This window comes from Netta rufina (genome assembly GCF_964035555.1).
Source record: "Netta rufina genome assembly, chromosome: Z".
In the NCBI taxonomy this organism is placed as follows: domain Eukaryota; kingdom Metazoa; phylum Chordata; class Aves; order Anseriformes; family Anatidae; genus Netta; species Netta rufina.
In genome coordinates, this window is record NC_140126.1 from 36,839,818 (window position 1) to 36,865,886 (window position 26,069).

The window sequence follows — 26,069 nt, forward strand, 5'->3', positions numbered from 1 at the left end:
ATTTCAACACCTTCTAGACAACATGCTCCACAAGGGAAAACATCAAATCGGACACATACCTGGACAGTAACATAAGAACTTGTTAGAGGTACCTGAACAATTCCTTTCATTTTCAGTATTTAATTTCCATTCCTATTACTGCTCTGGTCTCGTTAAGACACAAGCAACACACTTCATCTTACTAAGTACAGTATCAGGGAAAAATAAAATTCATATTCGATCCTCAGCTACCCAAGCCTTTCCAGTTCCTAAAAAGCAAAAGGAATTATGATGTCTTTTCCAGCTTCTATGCATTCGAGTTTTGTTGGCCTTACAGGTTAGCTGCCACAGAAACCTTCTCTTTGACATTCTGGATGACTTCCCTTTACCCAGAAACATGGGCTGGAATAGCCTCAGGCATTCTTTTCCGACATTCTTTAATACGAGGAAGGTAATTAACATCAACACTGAAGACCCAAGAGTTAAAAAAAAAAAAAAAAAAAAAAAAAAAAAACCTCTCCAGTGATGGGTTTGTAGAACAAGGAAAGAAGAGCAAGCCTCCTTAACTTACATAGATGTTCTCATTCTGTACGAGGATTCTTGCCAAAGATTATCTTGCTTCTTTTGGGCCTGCAGCTGGTCGAGCAATGAATTAGCTGAGCAGCAAGAAGCAGCAGAGCAGCAGCCAGTGGGGCCACACAATACAGCTCAGGTACAGCAACAGACATACGCACAAGACTAAGCAGTAGTGTACACTCCGTGCCGTAAGTGGAAAGTACAATATCGTCTAAAATGGTGAATTTCAAAACATACCTAAGACAAATTTTATTACATCGCACATCAGTTTTTAAATCTATAAGCAAGGAGATGATTTTTATTTTTAATTGGTATCATGGCTGTATCATAACTACAACAGTTACTTCTAAGTTCTCGGTCCTCATTTGCTGAAAGGATCTGTGACTGGTTGGGTCTCCACCATGTCAAACCACATCAAACGCCTACAGAACAGTTAACCTAAACTCTTATTTTGGATTCACTTTGAAGTCAGCTAAGTGCACCCAGAAAAAAAAAAAAAAAAAAAAAAGAAAAAAAGAAAAAAAAGAAAAAAACATGAACTTCTGATGCACATTTGGTGATACTTACCAACATTAGAGCTCAATTTTCAATTAACTTCAAAAGAGTTAAGGATCTAACTCCTTTGATTTCTTTGTAGATCTTTGAAGATCTTAGAAGAAAGGTAAAGAAAATACATTTCAGATGATGACTGCCCTTTCCACAGATTTCCTCAAGGAAAAACAAGCCCTCCTTCAATGGATATTTGATAACTGGGGGTGAATCCTGGAGCATTTCAACAGGAACCACCACCACATTTTCCCAGGTGTAAAACAGAAGGCACAGATGATCAATGAGGATGGGACCTTGAGTAAGCATTTATCCCCTTTGTCAAGAAACCACACCAGCTCCAGCCCCAGGCACCAGACAAAACTGCCCAGCCCCATTTCTACCAGAAGCTTCTCCCACATGCAGAGTGGGTCAACCTGGCTCGTGAGTAGCACAGCTCTGAGGCGAAGCGCTAACACACGGCTCAGCTGTGCAAAGGCAGCCTCAGTACCACCACTCCTAGCTTTCCCACTTTACTGAACCACAAGGGGCTTCCACTTGCAGAAGCTTTCCGATGTCCTGCTGCTTTATTCAGGCTGTGCACGTATTACACACCGCCTCCCCTTTGGGGAAGAATAAGGTGAACCACCCGCTGTGGGACTTGCCTAAACCACGTCGTCCATATCTGCAGTTTGTTGGATAAACCGCTTGAACAGATTGGTAACGGCAGGATCTTGTTTGATAGGTTTCATTTTTGCCTCTGGCATAGCCACACGCCACACCACCTTCTCAGGCAATGCAGAAAGAAGTCAACAGCCACACTCCTCTGCTGGCAACTGCATCTGTGCATGGGCTCTGCGATAAAACTCTGCAGCACTGACCCAGCTCTGAACACTGAACTGTCTGCAAATTAAATAGTTTGATTATTCCATGCAATTTGCCCCCTGAAAGCCCACAAAGGCTGAAATCTTTAGACAATCCCCCTTCAGTTCAGTCTCTGTATGAACATTACTTACAGGGGGAACAATGTGTTTTCAGAACACTGAAGATTTAATCTTTAATTTAGCTTGAAAAACATTTGGACTGTTCCTGGAACTCCCCCAGTAACTTCTGAACTTTTTAAACCGTGGTATCTCTTAGATTCGTGCCCTCCGGTATTAATGCATTCAATTTCCTTGTTTGGGGTTAACAGCACTTAAAGCCTGATGCATCCTTCTATCTGTGATGCTAAGAACACCAAATACATGGCTGCATTTTGGACATTCAAGATCTTTCTCAGTTTTGTACCGCTCTCCTGCTCTTGGTTCTTGCCAGTCGGGCATCTTGTAATAATAATTAAAGCAAATAAAAAGTGAATGCTGAAAGACTTCCATAATTTTTATTTGTCAGAGCTGTTCCTACAAGGCAGTATTTGAGTGTAAGAACAGATCTGTCCTGAGTGTTACGCCATTCAGCAGGGCAAGAAAAAATGCTCAGTGTTTATAGTAGTCTGTTACTGCAACAAAGCTAATTACCATTAATCACGTCTACTGCATAATGTTATTTCACACCTTCTTGGGATTAATTTTGTGGACTGTCATATTATTTCAAAAGAAATACTTTTCCTTATGAAATCGGCATTGCCACTGTACAACAACAAAAATAATCTGAAGTAGCTCAAAAGTAGTTTATTTAACATTGCATCACATGCCCAAATGTCTCATCTCAGGAGATTCTTTTGTTCAGCATATACTTTTCCCTCCTGCACTAATTTCATACTGTTCTTTAATGCGAGAAACAAATCTGGGGTCCTTTGGCTCTCTGAAATATTAATTTAACTTTATTCATCAGAATTCTTTGATTATTGAGGCCCTAAACGAGGTTCATATTGATGTCAGTGAGTGTAGACTGCTTCTAATAAAGTAAGGCCAAAACAGCAACAACAGAATTAAATATATACTTTTTCTCCCAGCAAAGGTGAAATCATGGTATCACGCTGAGACCAAAGTGATGACTTATGTTTTCCTCAAATGATTTTTTTTAATATATATATGCACTCAACTATATATGATGGAATTCAAAGTATTTTGCATCCAAAGTATTTTGACACCGAATGTTATTATATGACCCCTACAGGGTCGTCTTAGGAAAATATTCTAAATAAGAGATACTTACCAATCCAGTTACAACACATGTCAGGATGTAACTGTTCATTTCAACTTCTCTGGTTTAACACAGAGCACAGAAAGTAGTCAATCCAAACACACTACCCAGTATCAGCACTCGCTTGTTTCGTGCACACATCTGACTTCCTTCTGTGAGGAGAGGAAACTGCCAGCTTGTGCAGGCATTTCAGATTGTAACAGGGAAAAGAGAAGAAGACAAACACCAAGCAGGAATGCAAATAAGACTCCAAAATTTTACAAAGGCCTTGGTCACAGGCGCGTGCCTGAAATTGATCTCAACTCATTGCCTAACCTATTCTCAACAACATTCAGCACTTCAGGTTATTAACTCCACAAGTGCAGCGTGTTGCTGATCAATAGCGAATATGTAAGTCCTTACTATCCCTCCAATTTTGCAGTTAAAGAAACTGAGACAAACAGCTGCAAAATAGCCTACCAAAAATACGCAGGGGATGAATACAATTAGCTCATTTTTGCAAACACAATTAAGGGCTTCACTACAGGAAAACATATTTTAACATACTCAAGGTGTACTTGAACCTCTCTGTTGAATGCTGCTCTTCTGGAGATAAAAGCACTGAAATGGACACAGCAGAAAGCTCACTACAGGGTTTTAAAATAATACCTTACATTACACTGGTGTGTACGCACAGACCTCCCTCCCACTAAGAATTTTGCATGAATTTGGCTTTAAAACTGCTGTCTGACATTTATGGTCAGCAAGCCCAGTAATGCTCATAGACAGTTCACGTCAATGACCACACACTGCACGTCTATTTATTATTTAATATTCACATTTCCTTTACGCGACTTGCTCTGCCTGGCTAGTCAAATTTGTACTTCACAGAAATTTGTTTTTGTTTAGTAACTGCAACAAACCTACAGTTAAAAAAAAAAAAATGAAAAAAAGAAAAAAAGCCAACGTGTGGCCAGACCTCCAACATTTGGTCGTGTACATATAAACAGGAAATTCATTTATGTACAGCTTCACCGAATTCTCATTTTCACACATCCACATTCCAAACCACACATCTGAGCTGCAATACACCAGCAGAGATTTACTGCAACGCCTTCTGTAAAAAAACTGCCACCCTGCCCTGTCCCATTTCAAGAAACCACAGGCAGCAGCTCAGCTACAGGAAAAATAAGGAAGCTTGCTTGTTTCTCTAGCTGATGAAAAAGTTATATAAAACCAGTGTACTCCATTGTTGGCTTAATGGACTCACTTCCTCTTCAAGTGATTTAAAGAAAGCCTAAGCCCTTGCTAACTCACCGAGTTGTGCATGTGAATCTTTAATTCAGCTGGCAGAGGAAAACAAACGCGTACATACCCTGCACGCTTACTGGGTATATCCACCCTATGTCCAAAAGCTTCTTTCTGCATCAGCCTGGCTGCCATTCACACTAACTCAAATGGCTTATCCTCCACCTGTTTCCTCTGGTAACGCACAGAGAATAAATGGACACGCATCTCAGGCACCCGTCGTCGCTGACACACCTGTCGTCTCACACGTAGGGAACGTGCACCTCTTAAAAAACGTGTTTTGCACATGATGCTACCTGCAAATAGGGTGGAAAACAGTGAATACACTGTCAGGCCCTCCAACACCTCTTTTGGCCGTGGTTTTCACAGATGTACAGACATACCTAGCCAACTCGCATGATACTGCTAGGTTATCTTCTTGCACACTCAAAGCATTTCCCACTGAGAAAACAGCGTGTAATACTAACACATGCAGTGCACTGACAGAGAATGTCCAGGGCTGAAGGTTTATGGCTACAAGCTATCATTCAGGCCCAAGTGCTGCTTTTTGAGACCATGGAAAATTTCTGTGGATGACAGTCAAAATGCTATACAGAAAAATTAGAGCACATGTCTCTAAGTATTTGTTTAAGAATAAGTATGTGTTTTAAGCATGTATGTACAAGCTCTACATTTTGCTTGGCTTACAACAACATAAAACATTAAAACACCTCATTTCTTTCCAGCTATAAAAATAATATAAGTGTTTTTACAGCTAACAGCAAACAATGGATGGATATTAACAACTTTAAGCTCTGGAGAACAATCATAGGGTTTTACAAAGTGTTCAGCAGTAATGAAATCCAGAAGAATTTGGAAAATACATGAGATTAAAAACAAATTCAGTGGAAGACTGAATTTGTTCCAAAGTGCCTAAATATTACAGCCAAGTTGTGCTAGCAGAACTACTAGTATGCCTTTGTAACACCCTTCAGTGTGTATTTTAAGTTCGGACTTGTTAGAATTACAATAGCAAAAAAACAAAAAACCCACAACCTTTTTTCCTGTTCTAATCTGTTCCAAAAAATAAGCAATGATGCACAACAAAGTACCTAAAAGTGGTATTTTTACATTTAATCGCAGAGGTTTATTTTTAAACTAATACTTAAAAATAATCTTAGCATGCAGTAAAAGTTTTCCAGAAATGACTTAGTATTTTGAACTCCGATCCTATGAAAAGTAAAAAGATATCATTAATACACAAAAGGGCGTACCCAGTACAGCATGTGTGTGTCATTCGGTAACGGTACTCGCACGGTCAGGAGGGAACTAATTCACTTTGCAAGGAAGCAATGTATTTTCCACAGTGTAAAAAGGGTGGGGGTGACGACTTATCCACAAACGCTATTTTTTTTTAATTATTATTTACACACACACACAAGTGTGTATGTCTGATTTCCAAACAAGAATAAGTAGAAATCTAGCGCAGATGTGCTTATTTGTGCCTCAAAACCCTTCAAGTCAACAGGTTTTGCATAGACTTGTTGCAAGTAGAGAAGAGCACACATGGTCAATTACCAAGGCTCGGCTTAGGCTGTGCTAGTTCTCCCCTTTGGATCCAGAGGACATACCTTAGTCCCGTTTTCAAAAGCATTTAACCCACTTAGGCTTTAAGTTTCACAACTCTTTACAAAGTGGGACTGAGGAGCTGACACTTTGGGAGAAAAAAGAAAGTTTGCCTATGTTTACACTAACATAGCTAAGCAATGCTAGTACCTAAAGTCCTTTAAGTTTTGAAGGGAAGAGTCATGTAATGGGACAGTGGGGATCTAGTCAGATTTTAAAAAATAAAAGATGACTTTAGCACAAAAAATATCAGAAACTGCTTACCAGTCTCACTGTTTTTAATAAAAACATCTTTGTCTATCTCATAACAATACAAATGACCACACAAACAACATAACCTTAATAACCGAGCAACTGCAGATGCTGGGGAAGCAGAGAGAGTGACTAAAAAGAGTCCTGTCATACACCTGGAACAAACCACTAATAAGAAAAGTTTTCCTCAGAATTTGTTTATGAATTGAAACCCAAATCTCTACCCAATCCCACGACTTCAACGGTGGTTCACCACTGTACTGCTTTGTACAAGATGAGGTCATTACGTGTTAATCCAAACAGCTGCACAGACACACAGACTTTCGGTCAAACACAACAGAGGGTGACAAAGAGAAACACCGAAAATGAGTGCGCAGTAGTAATTTCTGTACTGGTTTCATTACCCAAATACAGCCACGCTGTTTCCTATAAAGCAGAACATTCACCCCCTCCTGGTTTCTAGTACCTCTCGCTCACATCTTCATCAGCACGTTGCAACTCCTGGTTTACAACAAAACCTGTCGAAAGCTTTCACAAAGGCAACCTAGTGAGCTTTCTCCAGCACCTCCAAAAGGCTGTCTTCTCGCCTGTCCTCCAGCCAGGTCACCGCCTTCCATGTGGCCTTTGGCAATGCCGTGGGGAAGCCCTAACCTGGACGCTCAACATCACCTGCGGGTGGATCTTGGAAAGTAATACCGGGGCTGACTGCAGAGGTGCACCTCTGAACTCCTTCTCTGGGTAGTCTCTGTTGGTGCCTTTCGATAGAATTCATACATTTTTGGGAGCTTGGGAGAAACCTCTAGCTTCACCATGAGAAATACCAGGGAAATACAGAAACAATTCGGGCTTGAGTAAACAAGTCAAAAACGCCAGCTGCCTCTCCTGAAGCAAACGTCTATCATTCAGTAATTATACTTCAGCATCCATAAAGTTAAACAAATGGAAACTATCTAACTTCTCTTTTATCTCCTCTGTGAATCCCGAAACAGTCACAACATGCACTTCCATCAAGCAGAATTAGGCCAAAACGAGACCGAATGTTATCACTGCAAGCGCCGCATCTGTCTCCACCGCTTCTATTCCACGCTCGCTAAGGATCCCAGCACCCTCCTCCACACAGAGGAGAGAAGCTCTTGTCTCACAAAGCCGGGAATAACACGCTCACGCCAAGCATTAAAATACACTGTGACTTTTCCTCTCAACCCTCCTTGCCCCACAGAGAGGGCAGGTCGCTGCCCCACATACGTGACCCGTGACAGGAGCCCTCAGCATCACATCCCGCGTCCTCCCGGCGCGTCCCTGCTCATCCACACGCCAGACGCTGCTGCTGCAGACATATTTCAAGGCCTGCGAGCCCCGGGCAGAAGCAGCACCGCCACCGGCGCTGCACAGCAGCGTGGAGCACGCTGACTGGAGATACGTGTTTTAATTCTGAAGGTTTATTTTAACGGGAGACAAATCTCTGTCAGATAAGCACTGCCTCTGCATACTTGCGGCTCCGAAATAACGACCTCTGCTTTTAACGAGGGAGAAGCGATGCCACAGATTTTGCTTCCTGACTGGTGGGTGGATTCCAGAGGTATTAAAGCTCCTGTCACCCTCCCGCATACTTCGGGTTACTCTTCGCCTCCCTGCCTGCACGTAGGGCTTTACGTTTTCTTTTTTTTCCTTCCGCTTTTTTTAAATAATAATAATAATAATAATAATAATGGGTCTACAATCTGAGCACCAGCCCCTTATCCCAGTTCGCATCGCTCAGTAAGAATCACAATATCTGAAAAAAAAAATAAAAAAAATAAAAAAAAAAAAAGGCAGAGGCGGCGGGAGGCAGCAGCCCCCGGGAGGCCGGCAGCACAATGCAGATATCAGCGCCCGCCGCCACCCACCCGCACCGCGGCTCCCCCCGCCCGTCCCCCCCGGTCCCCCCGCTGCCACCGCGCACCCAGCGGCGGCCCCCAGCCCCGCTCCCCCTCTCCGTGCCGGGAGGCCGCTTCCCTCCCGCACCGCCCGCGGCTCCCCGGCGATGCCCGTGCGAGGCCGAGCGCCCGGGGGGAGCCGAGCCCAGCCCAGGCGAAGCGGCCCCGCCGCCGCCGCCGCCGCCGCCCCGGCCCCAGCCCCGCCATGTAAGGCGCCGGCGGCGCCGGGCCGGGGGGAGCCCGGGGCGGCGGCGATGCCCGCGGGGCTCCCCGGCGGCGGCCCGCAGCGCACCGAGCCCAGCCCAGCCGAGCCCAGCCGAGCCGAGCCGGGCCGGGCCTGTCCGTGCGGCGCCCCCCGGCACTCACCCAGCAGCAGCAGCTTCAGCTCCCGGCGGGCGTCCCGCTTGTCCCGGCGCAGCTGCCGCTCGATCTCGTCGTTGATCCGCCGGGCTTCCTTGGCTTCCTCGCTCAGGCAGCACGCCATGATGGACTCCAGAGTCATTCTTCCCAGCCGGTTCAGGCACAACCCCCACCCCCCGAAAACCGCACGCACTCAGCACTCGCGCACCCGCACGCCCGCCCCGCTCCCGCTCCCACTGCCGCTGCCGCTGCCGCCGCCGCCCCGAGCCGCGGGGGACGCGGGCGCTCGGTGCCCGGGAGCCCCCGCCGGGCAGGCGCAGGGAGCCGCCTCGCTGCCGCACGCGGCTCGCAGCCCCGCTGCCTGCCCCCGCCGCTTCCAGCTCCTCCTCCCCGCGGGATCACGCAGCCAGCCAGGCGGACACATCCACCGCGGCGGCAGCGGCGCTCCCCGGCCGAGCCCCGCCGCCGCCGCCGCCCCTGCCCCTGCCCCTCGCCCCTCGCCCCCCTTCCCCTACCGCCCGCCGAGCCCTGCCCCCCGCCGCCGCACACGCATGTCCCCGCCGCTCCCCTCGCTCGGCCAGCCGCAGCACGGCGGGGGGGAGCCGCTGCCGGGGAGCTGGCACGGCTGGGCTCGGCTGGGCTCGGCTGGGCTCAGCCCTGACAGTAAGGACGGGAGAGGGGGCGGGAGGAGCGAGGGCAGCCGCCGCAGGGGCAGAGGAGGCAGGCAGGGGCCGGGCTCGCCCGGCTTTTCAATGGCTCGGCTCCGCGGGCGTGGTGCGGCAGGAATATGGCGGAGCGGGGCAGAGCGGGGCGGCCGCCCCCCGGCACCCGCCCCCGCCCCCGCGGCTGGCGGCGGCGGAGAGGGGGGAGAAGGGGGGAGAAAAGGGAGCGGGGAGCGGGGGGGGTGGGGACACGGTGCTGGGGTCGCTGGCAGACCCCACGCACACACACACCTCCCCGTGTCGCCTCCTGGAGTGGGCTGGGGGCACGGGCGGGATTTGGGGACGGGAAGGGAGAGGAGGGGAGGGGAGGGGAGAAGCCCCCTGCCTGCACCCCCGTCCCGCAGCTCCCTGGGGGTGCAGCCCCGGGGAGCCCGCAGGAGCCCCGTGGAGGTGGCGGGGGGCTCGCCGCCTGCCGGCACCTGCTGTCACCTGCTGCCACCTGCCCCCAGCCCGGCCTCCTCCTGCGTCCCCTCAAAACTTTCCGTCCAGGCAGACGGCCCCAGGGCACGGCGTGGGGCTGGCAGGGAATTAAGAAGGAGAGCGCGGTGATCGGCCCGGCAGTGCGGTCAATTCACCTGGAGAGCACCGCACATTTTTTTAGAAAATGAATTGGCGTCCACGTTGATCTGCATGGCATCTTTACGTGTAATGTATAAAAACTTGGGGTATTTTTTTAATAATTACGTTTCTTTATCCCCGTAAATCAATTCAGGCAAAATCCTGCTATTCCGATCATTCATCGGAAATACTTCAGCAAAAGCATCATCTCTATTTTAAAATGTACCTGTATGTAGGTATGCCTATCCATATATTTGTCTGCCTGCCTTATCTCCCGGTCCGAGGTTAATGCATTAAATTCAATAAAGATTTCTAGAGATTGAATTATAGATGGGACTTAAGGAAAAATGTGAATAGGCAACCAAATGGGGAAAAAAGAAATTCTTTGTGAAATTAATTCTGAACATACCGCAATTTATTTCTAAAAGCCAGGGCCCTGAAAAGGATGAAGATGCATGCAGTACAGGTCGCAAGAGATACTCAGTGTATATGCAGCAGCTTTGTGCCGAGAACGCTGGTACACGGAGTTCCAAGTCCACAGCGGCGTGATCTGCCATCAGGTGTAAAGGAAGGATAAGAGCAGGTCAATGAATTCACGACCTGTGGGTGAGCAGATCAACCTCCTGCGCCATCCCCCAGATGAAGGGCACAGTGGTCCTTAATAAAAACCGCATACCTCAGACATTATTGCAACATTCCCCAGTAGATGAAGGCCAACGCAACTTTCTTAACCAACTCTCTTATATGCTCAGTGTAGAAGGCATGAACACCGTGTGTACCTCAAACCCAAAACTAACATTTCATTTTGCATTTATGTAATCTGTGTGCACTGCTCCCATTGACATCATTGGATTTAAAATCTCCACTGAATAAATATCTTTGGATTTATAATGGCCGAACCAACTAGTTCTGAATCTGTCATCAGCAGATAGCCATTACGCACAGTTTTACCCATTTGCTTTGTGACTTTGTGGGAGTCAGAAGAACCCCCATTATGAACAATTACATGATAAAAAACCTATGAGGAAATTTCTGTCCAGTCCTCATCCCCATAATGGTTGGCTTCTGTTTTGACACATGAAACATCCTTTATAAATATTTTATCCTAATAGGAATTATCAGTAAATGACAGATACCATTATTACCCATACAGATAATTATTATCCATAGATACTATCCATACTATCACCTAATCCCGCACAGAGACTTCCTGATAAGCCTCCCCTGTAACATTAATAATTTCATATTCCTCTGTCCAAGTAGTCTCCAGTGCGCAGCTCATAGCAACCCGTTGCCTGTGAGACGTTTTAATGCTGCTTGCTGCCACAGGAAATTAAAAGTTAGAAGTGAGCCTGACAGGGGGAGCGGAGCATGATATTAAACACGCTGCATCTTCAGTTTTCTTGCTCAGAAGCCAACAGAGATTGGGAAACCACCACTCCATTTTATCATCTATCATTCTTTGCACTCATCTATCCCAGTTTTGAATTGCTTCCTTCCCGATGCTTAAGGATATCCATTGTCACTCTTCACTGTCTCTTCTGCTTGAGATATGTTTTCTGTGGTGTTCTGACAGATTCCAAGCAGGGTCTGAACTGGGTGCTCCCATGACAGTAGGCCAGCAGATCGTGTAGAACGACATCACAGGATTTTTGCAGTTGGTCAGCATCCCGTCTCAAGCAACGCAGGATCTCGCAAGTGCTTTTTGATTGCCGTTGTGCATTAAGAAGACGTTTTCGCAGTGCCATGCACAAGTACATCTCAGTCTTGTTTTTGAGTACTTAAGAGTTAATTGAGAGGCCATCAGTGTGTCTGAGCAGGGCAAATGGCCCCGCCAGTATGCCCTCCCGATCACTACTTTTATGTTTGTTTCTTTTTAGAAGAGCAAACAAATGGTATCGGTTGGTTCTCTACAGTTAAATGAGTAACATCCAGTGTTTGCAATTTCCTTCGGCTGAAATAATCGGTTTGTTCCGGTACGTGCTGTTTTGACAAATCCCCTCAGCGTTTATTTATTTCAAAGTAAGAGGTGTCTGCCTAAGGCTCTGGCTACAGTGACCGGAGTAGGGTTAAAAAAAAAACCCGGTTTGGGCTGATGTAATTCTACGTGAGGTGCTCTACGGGGCTGATTCCCTTTTCCTTCGGACACGGGCAGCTCCCTCCCCACGACTTCTCCCCGCCGAAGCGCAGCAGCCGCCTGCCCGCTGACCCCTCCTGAGGCGCTCCCGGGGCCGGCGGGCGGCGCCCCCTGCCGCCACCCCGCCGGGGCTCCGGGCTGCGGGCTCCGGGCCGGGCCGGGCCGCCCGCCCGCTTCCTGCCGCCGCTCGCTGCGAGGCGGAAGCGGCCGCCCGGCCCTTCCCTCCCCTCCCGTGCCTCCATCGATGTCCCCGATGCCTTCCAGCCCCCGCTGCCCGATGGCGGCGCCTCACAGCCTCCCCCAAACCGTCCCCGGGGCTGCCCAGTGTCGTGACACCGGGCGTCGTCGTCGTCCCCCCCCCCCCCGGTGCCCGTGCTGAGGGGCGCTGCGCTGGCTGCCAGCACAGGCGGAGGAGGAGGGGAGATGCCATGGCAACCGTGCGGGGACAGCCACAGCCACAGCCACACTGCGGGGCCCCGGCGGCCCCTGGCCGCTGCACGCTGCGGGGGTGACATGGCCGCCGTGGGCAGGGGGCCCGGGGGTGACATGGCGGCCGTGGGCAGGCAGCCCGGGGGCTGTTCTGCAGCGGCTGGTGTGGCTCCTTAATCCAGCGTGAAACAGTTCCTTCCCCTCGTTCCTCGCCCCTCCGTGTCACTGTGCTCCTGGGATCGGTTTCCCAAAGGTTCAGGTGCTGCTCCTTCTGTAGCAGCAAAGCTGCTGGACCAGCTGCCATCAGCCAGGGGTTCCCACATTTACACAGCTACACGGGTCTGGTGGAGCAGGGCCATGTATTACAGTGCTGAAAAAATAACGCTCGATACAGTCGTATGACACAACGTTGTGAGATGGGTAGCGTATGAGCTGATAAACACTACTAAAACAGCTCTGCAAAGAGAGATGGTTCACTATTATTAGCATGTGGCACACATGAAGGTGCTTCTACCATTTATCAACTGGCTCCATCGAGAAATAGATGCCAGCTATGTATCCAGGCCATTGCATTTGTATTTTTGTGATTTGTGATTTGTTAACGGCATGGATTCTCCTCAGAAATGTTTCAGCAAAATCTTTGGTGAAGTGTTACCTCAAGATACAGTCAGTGACTGGGACACCATTCCTCCACTGCTGCCACTTAAACTAAAAATCTTTTTGTCTTTCACTGAGAAGTTTTATTCACATTTCCTTCCATTATTCATTTGCCGCAGATGACCTCCATAGGTCCCTTCCAACCAAAACCATTCTATGATTCTGTGAATGTGTCAAGAAGGTAACAACTCTAGGTTGTTTTTTGTTTGTTTTTGTTTGTTTGTTTGTTTTCCATCCAAAATATGTCACTAGAAAGAGTACAGATACCTATCAGATTGTCTACAATTCTATAATGTAAGACTAGTCCAAAATCAGAGCATGCTACAATACTTTTCACAATCTTACACCAAAGTTTTATACATAAAGTGAAAAATGATAATTTGCTGTGTGTCATTTCTTAAGTTAATTCTAAGCAAACCTTATAAAAAGACAGGTATACAGTAAGTGCAGGAGATTTGGGTTTTTCAAAAATTATTTTTGTATTTCAGTGCAAGCACAGTGCTCCAGCTGGAAACAAGTATTTATTGCATATAATGAATTTTATGTAACTGTAAATACAAAGTGATCACCACTACAACAAGTCAAAATATTTCTATATTGTTCTGCCTGAATAATTCCATAGCAGAGTAAATAATAATTGGATACTTTTGGTGCAGTTCCACCATACACCACACACTGCCATTACAGATTCCAGTACCATTCAACACCACAAATAAAGCAGGGTCTGCCATCAGTGAAAGAAATCAGGGGACAGTGCATTTCAGTTCTCTTACATTTATATGTGTATTTTCACCTAGGTGTTTTTAAAGAGAAACAAACATAGTTAATAAAAACAAACAGAAAATGAGACAATTCAGTGTAAAAAATAAATTGTATGTGAATGTAAACCGACCATTAACATCTATGAAATTATGCAAATACTTCTTTCCACATAATTTCCATATATAGTGGTAGAGTATGTAAAATCATGAGTCAGTGTGGTATTTTCCCAGTGAATATGAACAGGAAATATTCTTTTTCATGTAATAGTACTTATTAAAATTGAGTTTTCAACATTATGCAGTCCAATCACAAATTCACTGCAAGACCTTGGTGGTCTGAGTAATGAATCCCATACTTTGTATATCCTTTATAGCTTCTATTGCTAGAAGCACCAATATCTTTTGCACGTTGCTATCAAATCTCTTAATGAAAAACAAAAGGAAATACCTGAGTGATAGTGACATGAGGAAAAAAATATGCCCTTATCAACTGTGTTTTTGGATGGACAAATAAATGTTTTTTTATTGCCATATATAATTTTATAAGATGATAACGGAAGTCCATAAGGACAGTGTTTCCAGTCTTTATTGTTTTAAAGTGGGTGCAGAGAAGGATCTTGACACAACAACTAATCAATGTCATCTTCTAAGTGGAAATGCAGTAACAATGCAGGTTGTCTTACTATCTTCACGTGAGAATCTGTTAGGAAAGCTTGTAGTACTAAGGAAAAATGTCCCTTATTAAGTCTTATGTAAAACAGTGACAAATACTTGGAAAAAGTATGTTTCCTGCAAATATACTTAAACTGGTGAAGACTGAGTTAGAAGATAGCAGATAATTGGCTTCCCGTTGGTACTTCTGGAGGAACTGAGGCACTCAGATACTGAAGTAGAAAAGCAGGCCATGCTGTGAACTTCGGTTTACCACAATGACAGCCGGTTAGTGTGTTGCCTAAGCCCATATGGCATGATGAATTGTGAACCTGAATATAGGCAGAAATTGAAAAATTCTCATGCCTGAGATGCACTGCTAATGGTACTTGTACAGTAGTACAGATTGCTATATATTAGTCAAATTCCCCTGGCACTTAATGTTGAATTTAGATAGTGCTCTCTTAAGGAAGAGAAAAGAACGAAGATTGGTGAATCTGTAATAGTATCTGAGGGAAATACTGAAATTCATTACTGGGGAAAAGGGTAACATGACTGGTTTCATCTGTCTGACGAGGCAGACTTTTGAACAAGTACAAAATGCTACTTTGGACATATGCACGGAGTTCTGTAGAGTAGCAAAATATTTTAAATACATATTTGGATAAAACTCATTCATTACCCTGGTTTGGGTATGGTAATAGAGCAAACTCTTGAGGTGCTGTGTTTCTATTAGTCCACTTCCTAATCCTGTTGTATTTTGAATTCTGGCATTGCCTTACATTACATTGGAAATAATAAAAATAACATGAGATATTGGTTTAATTCTGATGCTGATATAATTTAATGTGACTGCAATTTTTTTATTTTTTTTTTTTTACTCCAGATTAAATAATGATTAATGCATCTACTTCTCCTTGAAAAATCAGGAGATTTTCAGACTAATCAGCACTTAACTTTTAGGTTGGATATACCAAGAATATTCTAACAATGTTTTGGATTGCACTGTATATTCAAACCTTTTGTATTTATGGTGGAAATTTATGGTGCTTATGCTAAAACACTAGTCATGATCCTGTGAGATTTACAGGGAAAAAAGCGTTGTGCTCCCCCTACTGTTCCACCACATACAAATAACCAGAAACGCTGAATTGATTTTGTCCTGATGAGTCCTCGATGACAATGGTGTGCAAAGACAGTTACAAATTATAATTTATATTTTTTGTACTTTTGGTAAAATATCTTCTAGGTAAACCAAAAAAATTAACTGTAAAGAAATGCTATTTTTTCAATTTCTGGTAACATCCTACTAACAGTGGAGATAACTAGAATATTTAATTTTTATTTTTTTTCCAAGTACTTGGTGTTCTCAAGTTCTTTCGCATTTATAGCATAATGTGCATGAGTATATATACTGTAACATTTAACAGTTTTCAAAGTTCTCTGCACAAGATAGCATTTTATGTTTGTGCATGCATACAATTAAGCTTGTTCCATTTACATGTTTATGATGAGACTCCTAGATGCTAAAGGGAAAAGTTACATCTCTATATGACTTCTTTTTGCTGTACAAAATTATTCTAAGAATCAACGACATTCCTAACTGTAAATTGTGAAATTTATGATCTCTGGTTTGTGATAATATTCTGACAACATGGATATGAAAGTGGATGTGCAAACTGGCTGCTTTGTACGCCAGTAATGATCTTCTTACATATGATCTGGATAAAAATCAAGCCTATTAGACTGAGACATTGGGTCTGACTCAGAACAAGGTAATATTTATTCCTCTAAAAGGAAGGTTTATCTATCTCACACAGCTAAACGGTCAACAAGAAATTAACATGGGCATATTTTTGGTATAGAAAGATGGAAAATCAGAGAAGGAAAAGATAAATTTAATAAATAACAATAGATAATAAATAACAATAAATAACTTGCTTGGCCTGCAAGCAAACCAGTATTTTGCTGTATGTATTCAGCATTGATATCATCTTTCACTGATACATGGAAGAGCCCAAAAGGCAGGCAAATAAGAAATAAAAAGCTGCTACTGAATTGCGTATCTGACAGTGTACATGTTGCACTGCTAACTGGGTATTCTCTCTCACCTTCTCCCTTCATTCCCCCATGTATTTTATCTAGATGCACACTTGCATGAAATCAGAGACTCAGAAGGCTTGTCACACCAATATATCCACAGGGATATCATGAGTTCCTCTGAAGAAGGAACTCCTAACAATGTGAGTTGAATTTCCCTAGAAATGCTCATCTACATAAATATCTTCAGAAGAAGCTTCTGCTTTGGCATAAACAGGCATTGGCATAAACATGCGTTTTTTAATGTCAATCCTTATTAGCCACTAATGTGGGACAGGGTTCTAAGTGGGGTGTTTTCTGGGGACTTGTTAATTTTCTGGCATAATTTAGATTTTTGTTTTAGCAGTTACATTTCCTATGTATAACAAAAGCTTTTTGTTTTCCTTCACCCTCTTCCTCCTCCCTCCCCCTCCCCCCCTCCATTTTTTTTGGTCAATTTATTATGAAAGAAAGAGACCCAGTCTCAACAGACTTTATGGATGAAGGCAGAAGTCTATCGTGTTTCATAATAGTTGAAAACTCAGTCTTTTAAAAAGTCAGGTATAGTGTTGAAATAGAGAAAAGTCACCCAGCAGTTTACTACTGGGGAGTCAAATACATTTTATCTGGTTGTAATGCAACTGCACTTTATAAAAGGTATGCTAGGATATGTAGTGACATGCCACTGTTTGTATGACAAGCTCTTAAGAATTCAGGACCCATAGGCATAAGCGGCAACAACAGGTATCAGAAGGAAGCTGACCACCTTATGCCAGCGATGCTTCTGTTCCTACATCTATTGTGAGTGAAAAGACTATCAGTTAGAATAAGCGTTTGCATTCGGTTCTGGGTACAATAGTTTACTCCTCCAAAAGCTGTAGGAGCTCTTAATGAGACAAATGCCCTGTTTGAACATCTGTTTATTTAGCAAATTCACAAAATTTTACGTGTTACATCTACATACTTTCCTACATATAAAGTCTTACTTTCTTTTCTGATCTGTTTGGTGATTGGAAAAACCTTGCAAGTATTTACTTAGGTCTCATTTTTAACCTAGCATACACATAAGCTGCTTAAACTGGTGAAAGAAAAGCGCTGTTGATACATATTGAAAAGCAGAATTTGGCTCCTCATGTAGTTTCTTGCACGGCATATGAAGCAGCAGTGTTTTTCCTTGCAAAAATATCCCTTAGGAGTCTGGAAATCTGACTGCATCAGACCAGTGGCCTTTGATGTTTCCTTTTTAAAGCTTAGTTCACAAGTGCATTGCACACCATTTGTTTTGTATTTTGCAGTTTGCTTTGGAAAAGCACAAGTCATAAGAATGATTTAGAGTCATCCTATAAGAATGAATTAATTCAGTGCTGCTAAGAAACACTGTACTTCATTGTCTGCTCAGAAGTGGCAATGTCACTGTTATCCCATTTCAGGTAATTATAAATGACTACCCTCCCCCTTCGCTTCCTGATGTTCTTGAGTCAAATATGTATCCTATTTTTTAATGACCTCAGAATCAGCTGGCACATGGAAAAAGGGCCTAAGCATGAGTAAAAAATATTCTGAATGTGTTCTGGCATGCATACCAAGGATTTTTAATTCAAGATTTCATGCATCATGACTAGCTCTTGGGGTAGTTTTTGTTGTTGTTGTTGTTTAAAGTAAACCAAACAATAGAGAAACATGGAAACAGGAATATACCACCCTACCAAAATAACATACAAACTGAATTTAAATTTGGCATCTTTAAAAGTGAAAAAGAGATACAGCACTGCATGGCATTCTTCCATTAAGACACTGACATTTTATATTCAATTTTGTTTTATTGAGTACTTAACTGGTTTATCTTTTCATTATTTGAATGCTTTAGTGTGTCAATTATGAATAAGACAGGAAGTAATGCACACAGTAGTGACGCTGTGTCAGCTTTTTTTTTTTAAAAAAAAAAAAACAAAACTTTGAACTCTTGTAAAAGACTTTGCTTTTCTGAAGAAAAACTACTGACTATTTTGACATATGCTAAGCCCTATGATAATTCTTTGAAATTCGTTGAATCTGCAGTGTGCTCAGACTTAGAATATGAAAGTCCAAAACTTACCATTTTTCAATTACATGTGTATGCATTGTTCTAGTATAAGATACTATTTTTTCAGATAGACTCTGTCTTTCCACAGCTGCAAAAGAATATAACATCTATGTCATGTGATTTTTCCTTCTCTTCCAGCAACACCAGATTCTGAGAAACTCTCAGCTGTAAGGTGCAATGAAACAGCAAGGCTAATAACAGCTTTTCAAATCTGAAACATTACTGTTGCCATCAGAAATTATTTCTGAAATATAAAATAAAAAATAATAATAATAAAAAAGACAAAATTAAAATAAGTATTTTCTAGTACTGTATTAGTGGTATTTAGTCTCTTTTTCATTTGATAAATAAACAGTGACATGCAATTTGTTAAGCAAGCAGTCCAAAGCTTAGTAGATGAACAACAGTCAGAAAACTGCTTAGTATATATTTCAAAGAAACTGCTAAAGCCAAAACTTGCCTCCATTATTTATTATAACCAGGCACGTTGTCAGACCCAACTGAATCTTTCTGTAAAATGTCACACTTTGTTTCCCTTGTGTAAATAATTCTAATTAAGTAAATGATTCAATGGTCAGACCCTAAATGTACTTAATTCAAAACAACGCAAGCATTTAAAGAGAAGAATGACATACATGATGCTACACATATGGTGGATGATATTAAAAAAAGCTGTAGAAACAAGCAGAGAATCTTATCTGTCTTCATATTGAATGAACATAGATACTGTCTTTTGTACCAACTTGCTGGAATAAAGATTCAGTAGGCATTGAATAAAAGAGGAACATTTAGTATTTTAATATAAATATTTTAGCCACATATTTGAAATTAATTGCCTAAACTGAATTTTGTGGCTTTTTTGTTTGTTTGTTTTCTTTTTGTTTGTTTTTCTGAAAGGCTTGTTTTTTCACTAACACCTTTTAGGAGTATGCTGTGATCTTAGGATAAAATTTAGCAAAAATTCCACTGGAATTACTTGTCTCCATAGAAAATTCTTCCAGAAGCTGAGCTCTAAACAGATAAATTTGTTGCAAATCAACATAAAATGAAATGAAAATCCTAGTTCAAACAATTCAAGTACTAATAGTGACTCTTGAAGAAATAATTTAATTATCCATTTAGATAGGTAACATAATTATTGTCTGGTACAACAGGAATGTACAGAGATAAAGACCTGAAGACTAGAAATGAGTTATAGACCTTCCTTTATAATATGTGATGCTATATTATGTTTTGCTTTTGTGATATGCAGTAAAGGTGGAGAGACCTACAGACTAGCCAGTTCTTTACATCTAACGCTGAAGAAGCATTTAAGGCATTGAATCAAACAGAGTCAGAGGTATAAAACATTTTATGCAATTAGATATATATTTTTTAAAAGGCTGCAAGATTTTCCCAAGGTGAGGCAACAGATGCTAGTGTGTTGTTTTATGTTTGTTTTTTTTTGTTTGTTTTTTTTTTTAATTTTGAATGTTTTCTGTAGCATGACTTGTTTCAGTCATTTTTCAGTTATATCAGAATAAATTTCCATCAGTCCCTAAAGTCAGTTCTCCGCAAAAAATCTGAATGTTTGTCTGAAATGTCTGCATCATACAAATCAGTAAATACTGGTCTATTCACACAAGTAATGAGTTTAATTTGCTTTCCCAGATAGCTTTCAGTAAAACATAATTTATTCTTTTTTTAGACAAGTGATAGGGGAACTCTCACATACTGTAATTTATAATAAATCAACTATTCTCAAATCTACTGTTGTAGGTCATTTACTTCACCGTACCCAGAAATTAACAAAGAATACTATAAGAATTAAAAGGCTGATCTATATGCTCATTCACATTACAAATCCATTGCAGGGAATCTATGTTTTTATTCTCATAATTGCCAGATTTGTTTATAACATAATTACTGAGTTCAATACCATCAGCAGCACTCACGATCAAAGCACTTTCATCTGTTTATTAGCTTGTTCATTGTTGAATAAGACTTTTTTTTTTTTCAAGACAATGTTAGACTATCTGCACATATGATGACCTATATTTGATGGTCTGTGCTTCCATTATTTTAACAGCTGCAAAATACTAATGTGGTGGATATCTCAAGCATTGTTATTATGGCCATCCTTATAATGCTTCTGCTAGACTCTTCAGAGGCAACCTTGAGGTGGTAGTGCTGAACACACACACACACACACACACACACACAAAATAAATACAGGTAAATTTCTCATATATATATATATATATATATTGGTACTTACAATTAAGTGTCTCTGCTTAGCTCAAAATTCTTGCAATGAAATCACCAGCCTTTTTTAACATGCTGAAATCCTAAAAATAGTTCAGTGAACCTCTATTTCTTTGGCCTGATAACACCACATACCATCTGTTCTGCACTGTGGTGGGGTAGGGAGTGGGGTGAGAGCGAGCTGGTGCAAGGCTCTCTTTGGATCTTAGCAAGAAAGGCCCAACAAAAATGGCTTGATAACTGCTTTAAAAAGACATCATCATCATCATATAGACTAAGTGAGTCTTTTATCCCATCAGATGCTGGGCACTCCATTTCTGTGCAGCATCAGACAGAGCCTCAATGGACGTTTCCACGACACAGGGCAGATTCTGCCCATGGAGAGAAGCTCTCCTTCTTTGGTCACTTGAGGTGGTATGTAACTTCCTCACAAGAAAACAACCCTACATGTATTCCCAAAGGATGTTCTCATGAGAACTCCCTCATGCCTCACCATTAGGTAAAGGCAAGGCCTCACAGGTGGTGTAATCGCCTTTACCTCCCCTGGTACTGTGAGCTGCTGAAGTTTGTCTTGCAGGCACAGGACCTGTGTGGCACGGGTCAGCCTGAAGGCTGCTCTGCGTGTCCCTTAGCTGTGCCGTGCATTGTCGGGCTGACCATGACGTGAGTCACTGACATCCAAACACGGAGACCATTTATCCTGGTGGGGATCACCACGTTCCACCCCTTGATCCACCATGCACTTTACCTTTCCCCAAGACTGAAGCTGCAGAGTATGTTAATAACACACAGGCTTCTCGAGCCCTAAGTACAAGTCCCAGTGTAACAGACTTGGTCTGTTCAAGATCACCAGCTTCTCAAATACAGCGTCTTCAGCAAGGCTCCCAATACACAATCTTCTTGTACTCCTTCCCTAGCAATAATGTTGATGGCTTAGTCATTTGTGCTACCTAATGAAAAAGAAGGCCAGCTAAACCCCTATATCACATGAAGTAAAATTTTATTGCAGTTTTAATTCCACTTTCCTGCTTCAGAAGTACTGGGTTAATATTTTTCTTTATATACCTTTATGCTTGCAATCCCCCTCTCTCTTCCTTTTATGAATGGAAAAAAAAGAGCTCCACCGTCTCCACAAAGGGTTTATCAAGTTGTTCTGTGAGGCTTATATCTGATACAATTCTTACACAGCTGACCATGCTGAGAACAGCCAGTTCTAGCTGTGAGCTGAGAGTACTGTTTGTCATTCGAGTTCTATGTTGTAAATTGTAGATACTGGTTATTGCCATTTGTTTAATCTCTCTTACATTCTGTTTTTGTCTTCATTGCCCCATTTGGTTGCTTTGTTCATCTGTTGCATCTTTTTAAAGTTAGCACCAGACCTGCTTTGTAACACATGCGGATAGACAGCAACCAACAGTTTAAGAGCGGATTTCTTTTTTTCCTGTAATTCTATTCAGTGTCTAAGATGGCATTGCCATTGCAGTCCTAATTGGAAACAGTTGTAATAGAAATACATAGGAGAAGCTCTATGGGCTATTATAGGTATTTCAAGAAAATTACTTCTCTCAGTGGATACTTTCCCTCCTTTCTGCCACCCACTAGGCCCTCTTTATGTACTACCCAGACATGAGTACAAGCTGAATGCAGAGAAAACTTTGGCCATGCTGCAGAAAAGCACAGTAGAACATTTAGCAGTTATAACTGCACCGCTATTAGTAAAATGTCACCATCAGTTAGCAACTCTGTTATTACTAAGAAAATACGACTTGTTTGATGGTCTGATTTAGGACACTCTGCCCTTGGTCAGCATTTAGGATCTGTTTTCCTTCTGGCTGGCTGTCCAATTTTGGATTTCTTTTAAGCAACTACCACTCTCAGAGCTTCCAGCAAGCTCTCTCCTTAGAAGGAACTCATTCAATAGACAAATTCTGTGTAATACCCTCTATGATGACCACTAAAAATAACAACAACAACAACACATTTCTAGATGCTTAATTTGAGTTTGTTATTCAAGAATTACAATAAAGATCAGAGAGGTGAATTTACTGTTACACGCAGATTTTTGTGGCCATACACCACAAGATGAATTTTTTACTAGTCAGCACAATACTCAGTTGTAAAATTCAGCAAAATTACAAAAGCATTCAAGTATGCTGAATTACCTGCTGATTAAAGCCTCTCAGAGACTTGTAGAGATTATGTCTCATGAAACAACATCTGAAATCAAGGTTTGCATTTGCAATAAAAGAATTATTTTGAAGGCTGGGAAAACAAAACAAGTTGCTCAACCAATAGTGAGAACTGTTGTTTCCTGTATTAACATTAATAGTTTAATACTTCAGAAACATTCAAAACATGTTCTCCAAAAAAGAAAAAAAAAAAAAACTACAACAAACTACAAAAGCAAAGCAAAAACAAAACAAAACAAAACAAAAAAACACTTTAATTGATCATCCACATTAATGCAGGCCATAAAGAGAATGTTTTTTTTCTCCCACTAAGAGCAAAGTCTAATCAATATGTCTGTTTAGAAATCCTGGCTATCTGCTCCTTAAGGAGCAATAAATAATGAATAACAGTACACATTTGTTTTTAAATATTAATATGTAAATATGAGATCACTATCAAAAAAATGTGGTTTACTGCATATGATAGAGCAAGAAGCTGATTTTCTTAATCTTTTGCCATTTTTTATATTTCTTCCTTATATAAATAAGGATCATATCAGCTATGATATGAAAATTGCAATGCGCTTACATGTGGATTCCTGTTGGATCCAGTAGAGCTGCATACATGAATGAAATTGAAATCAGTTTTCAAGTGATTCAAGACACATAAGACTGCAAGGCCAAAACCTGAAGTAAAAGAGCTTGTCCTGTCTTCCTAGTATTGCTCATCTCATGTCAGGATATTGGAGGATTCAAATACCTGAATACTGGCCACTTGAGGATATAGCTTAAAGATTGCTATAAGGTGAAAACATCAGCCTCCATAGAGAAAATGCCAGATGGATAGTTTAAAAAGCAGACAACCAAACTTCATCTGAAAATACCTTCATTTCATTAGTGTAATTCAGAATATAAAAGAGCACAGACAGTAGCATAGATTTGGTTTATTTCCCTCACTAGATCACAGTTCAGTCCTTTTGTTGCCTTTCAGTACTTAAAGACGGCTTATAAAAAAAGATGGAGAGTGACTTTTCACTTGGACAGATAATGACAAGACAAGAAGGAATGGTTTTAAACTACAAGGAGAGATTTAGTATTAGATGTTAGGAGGAAATTCTTCACTCAGAGAGTGGGGGAGCACTGGCACAGGCTGCCCAGAGAAGCTGTGGATGCCCCATCCCTGGACGTGTTCAAGGCCAGGTTGGATGGGGCTTTGGGCAACCTGGTCTGGTGGGAGGTGCCCCTGCACATGGCAGCAGGTTGGAACTGGGTGATCTCTAAGGTCCCTTCCAACACAAGACATTCTGCCACTCTATGATTAATCTTGTGTTACTGTTGAGGATTCACGGTGTAAATTACTTGAAGATCCAATCTAGAAGAAATTGTTTTTATCTCTGCTGCTGGAATCAGGTTCCACTGTCTGGCTGTGTGAATGGCCAGGGGCTTCTTTTGAGGTTCCAGCCCAAACAGGCTGTTTACTGGCCTCACAGGTGATACTGGGATTCTTTCACTGTCTGCTCCAGAACCCCATCCAGAACCTTGATTTTGGACTGTTAGTTGTCATATTTATTTTCTCTTAACTTTTATTTGTTTTCTTCTAATGCTTTTTTTTTTTTTTTTTTTTTAAATGAAGGACAGTTGTTTGAATTATCTGTGAAATTCTGCAGCTTTTCACTGTTCAGTAAAATGTGTGAACACGCTGCTTTCAGTAGTACTTTCACTGTTATTTGGTAGCAGAGAGAGTTCTTTTTTACAGTAAGTCACAATAGCAGTATCAAGATGATTGATAACTTCAATCAGTTTGAGACAGAAAATAGGAATATCTTTAATTACCACAGCTCAGGAAAGAACGAACAGTTACTATCACCTGCCTCAGTAAGTAAGCGTCGTCTTACATGTTAAAGTCAGTGATTTCCCACAGAATTAAATGTTAGTCTCTTAATTAACTTGGTTAGTAAAAAATAAGGTGAGAAAGAAAACCTAAAGGTAAAAGACTGAATCAGGACTGAACACTATTATTAAGTTCAGCAAATACGGCTCCAAATAGGCATGCCTTTTCTTGGGTTTCCTTAGCAGTTTTGGAAACATTAGGTTTGAGCACTTGATCTTGTGAGATCAGTGAACATCACAGGTAGTCTTAATGAGGAATTCTTGCTGTGACAGTGGAAGAGGCCAAGCCTCTCTTCACAGCTTAGCTACGTGTTTGGGAAGAGAGCTCTCATTGCAACAGCTTCTTAGATGCCTTGATTCATTTCTGCATTACTACTCCTTTCCGTTCTTAGAATGGCATGTTGTCTCTGCATGCAGTTTCCCAGCTTTATTTTATTTTATTTTATTTTATTTTATTTTATTTTATTTTATTTATTTTATTTTATTTTATTTTATTTTATTTTATTTTATTTTATTTTATTTTATTTTATTTTATTTTATTTTATTTTATTTTATTTTATTTTATTTTATTGCCATTGCTTGAAAAACATCAAGTTTCTATCTAATAGTTGGTTCAAGATATTCTCATCTTGTACTCTTCTGAGTACAGTACTCACTGAGTCATTAGCAGTGCAATCTCTTACAACTGTGGTGCCAACTGTACCTACCTTGTTGTCAAGAACATTTTATATATAAAATCAGACTGTTACTTCTATTTACTTTATATATTGTTTATTCATGTATTTCTGAGTTTGCTTTGCCATTCTCACCTGGTTAGAAATACAATAGGCAGTAGCAGCTTTCTCAGTTAGTCTGTTCTTTTCAGAGAAAATTACATTATCAATTGCTGTTTATTATCTTTGGGAACACTGTTACTGCAGGTTGCTTTTTATTTTTGAGATAATAACAATTATCTTTAAAAATTAAGAATTACTAGCATTATATTTGGCTAGTAAAAGTTTGTTGTTGTTTTAATTTTTACTTACTTTGTTTTCTGAAACTCCAAAAG

The 26,069-nt window shown here is 41.7% G+C and overlaps 1 protein-coding gene across 1 annotated transcript in view; it reads right to left on the bottom strand.

Moving 5' to 3' along the window:
* The window catches only part of LOC311221182 (guanine nucleotide-binding protein G(q) subunit alpha), a 129,454-nt gene extending 120,366 nt beyond the window's left edge, over window positions 1-9,088 (bottom strand). Inside the window, exon 1 of the mRNA XM_084305011.1 lies at window positions 8,649-9,088. Coding sequence (XP_084161137.1) covers window positions 8,649-8,784 — 136 coding nt within the window. The 5' untranslated portion in view covers window positions 8,785-9,088. The remainder of the gene's footprint in view (window positions 1-8,648) is intronic.
* Window positions 9,089-26,069: the final 16,981 nt, after the last annotated feature.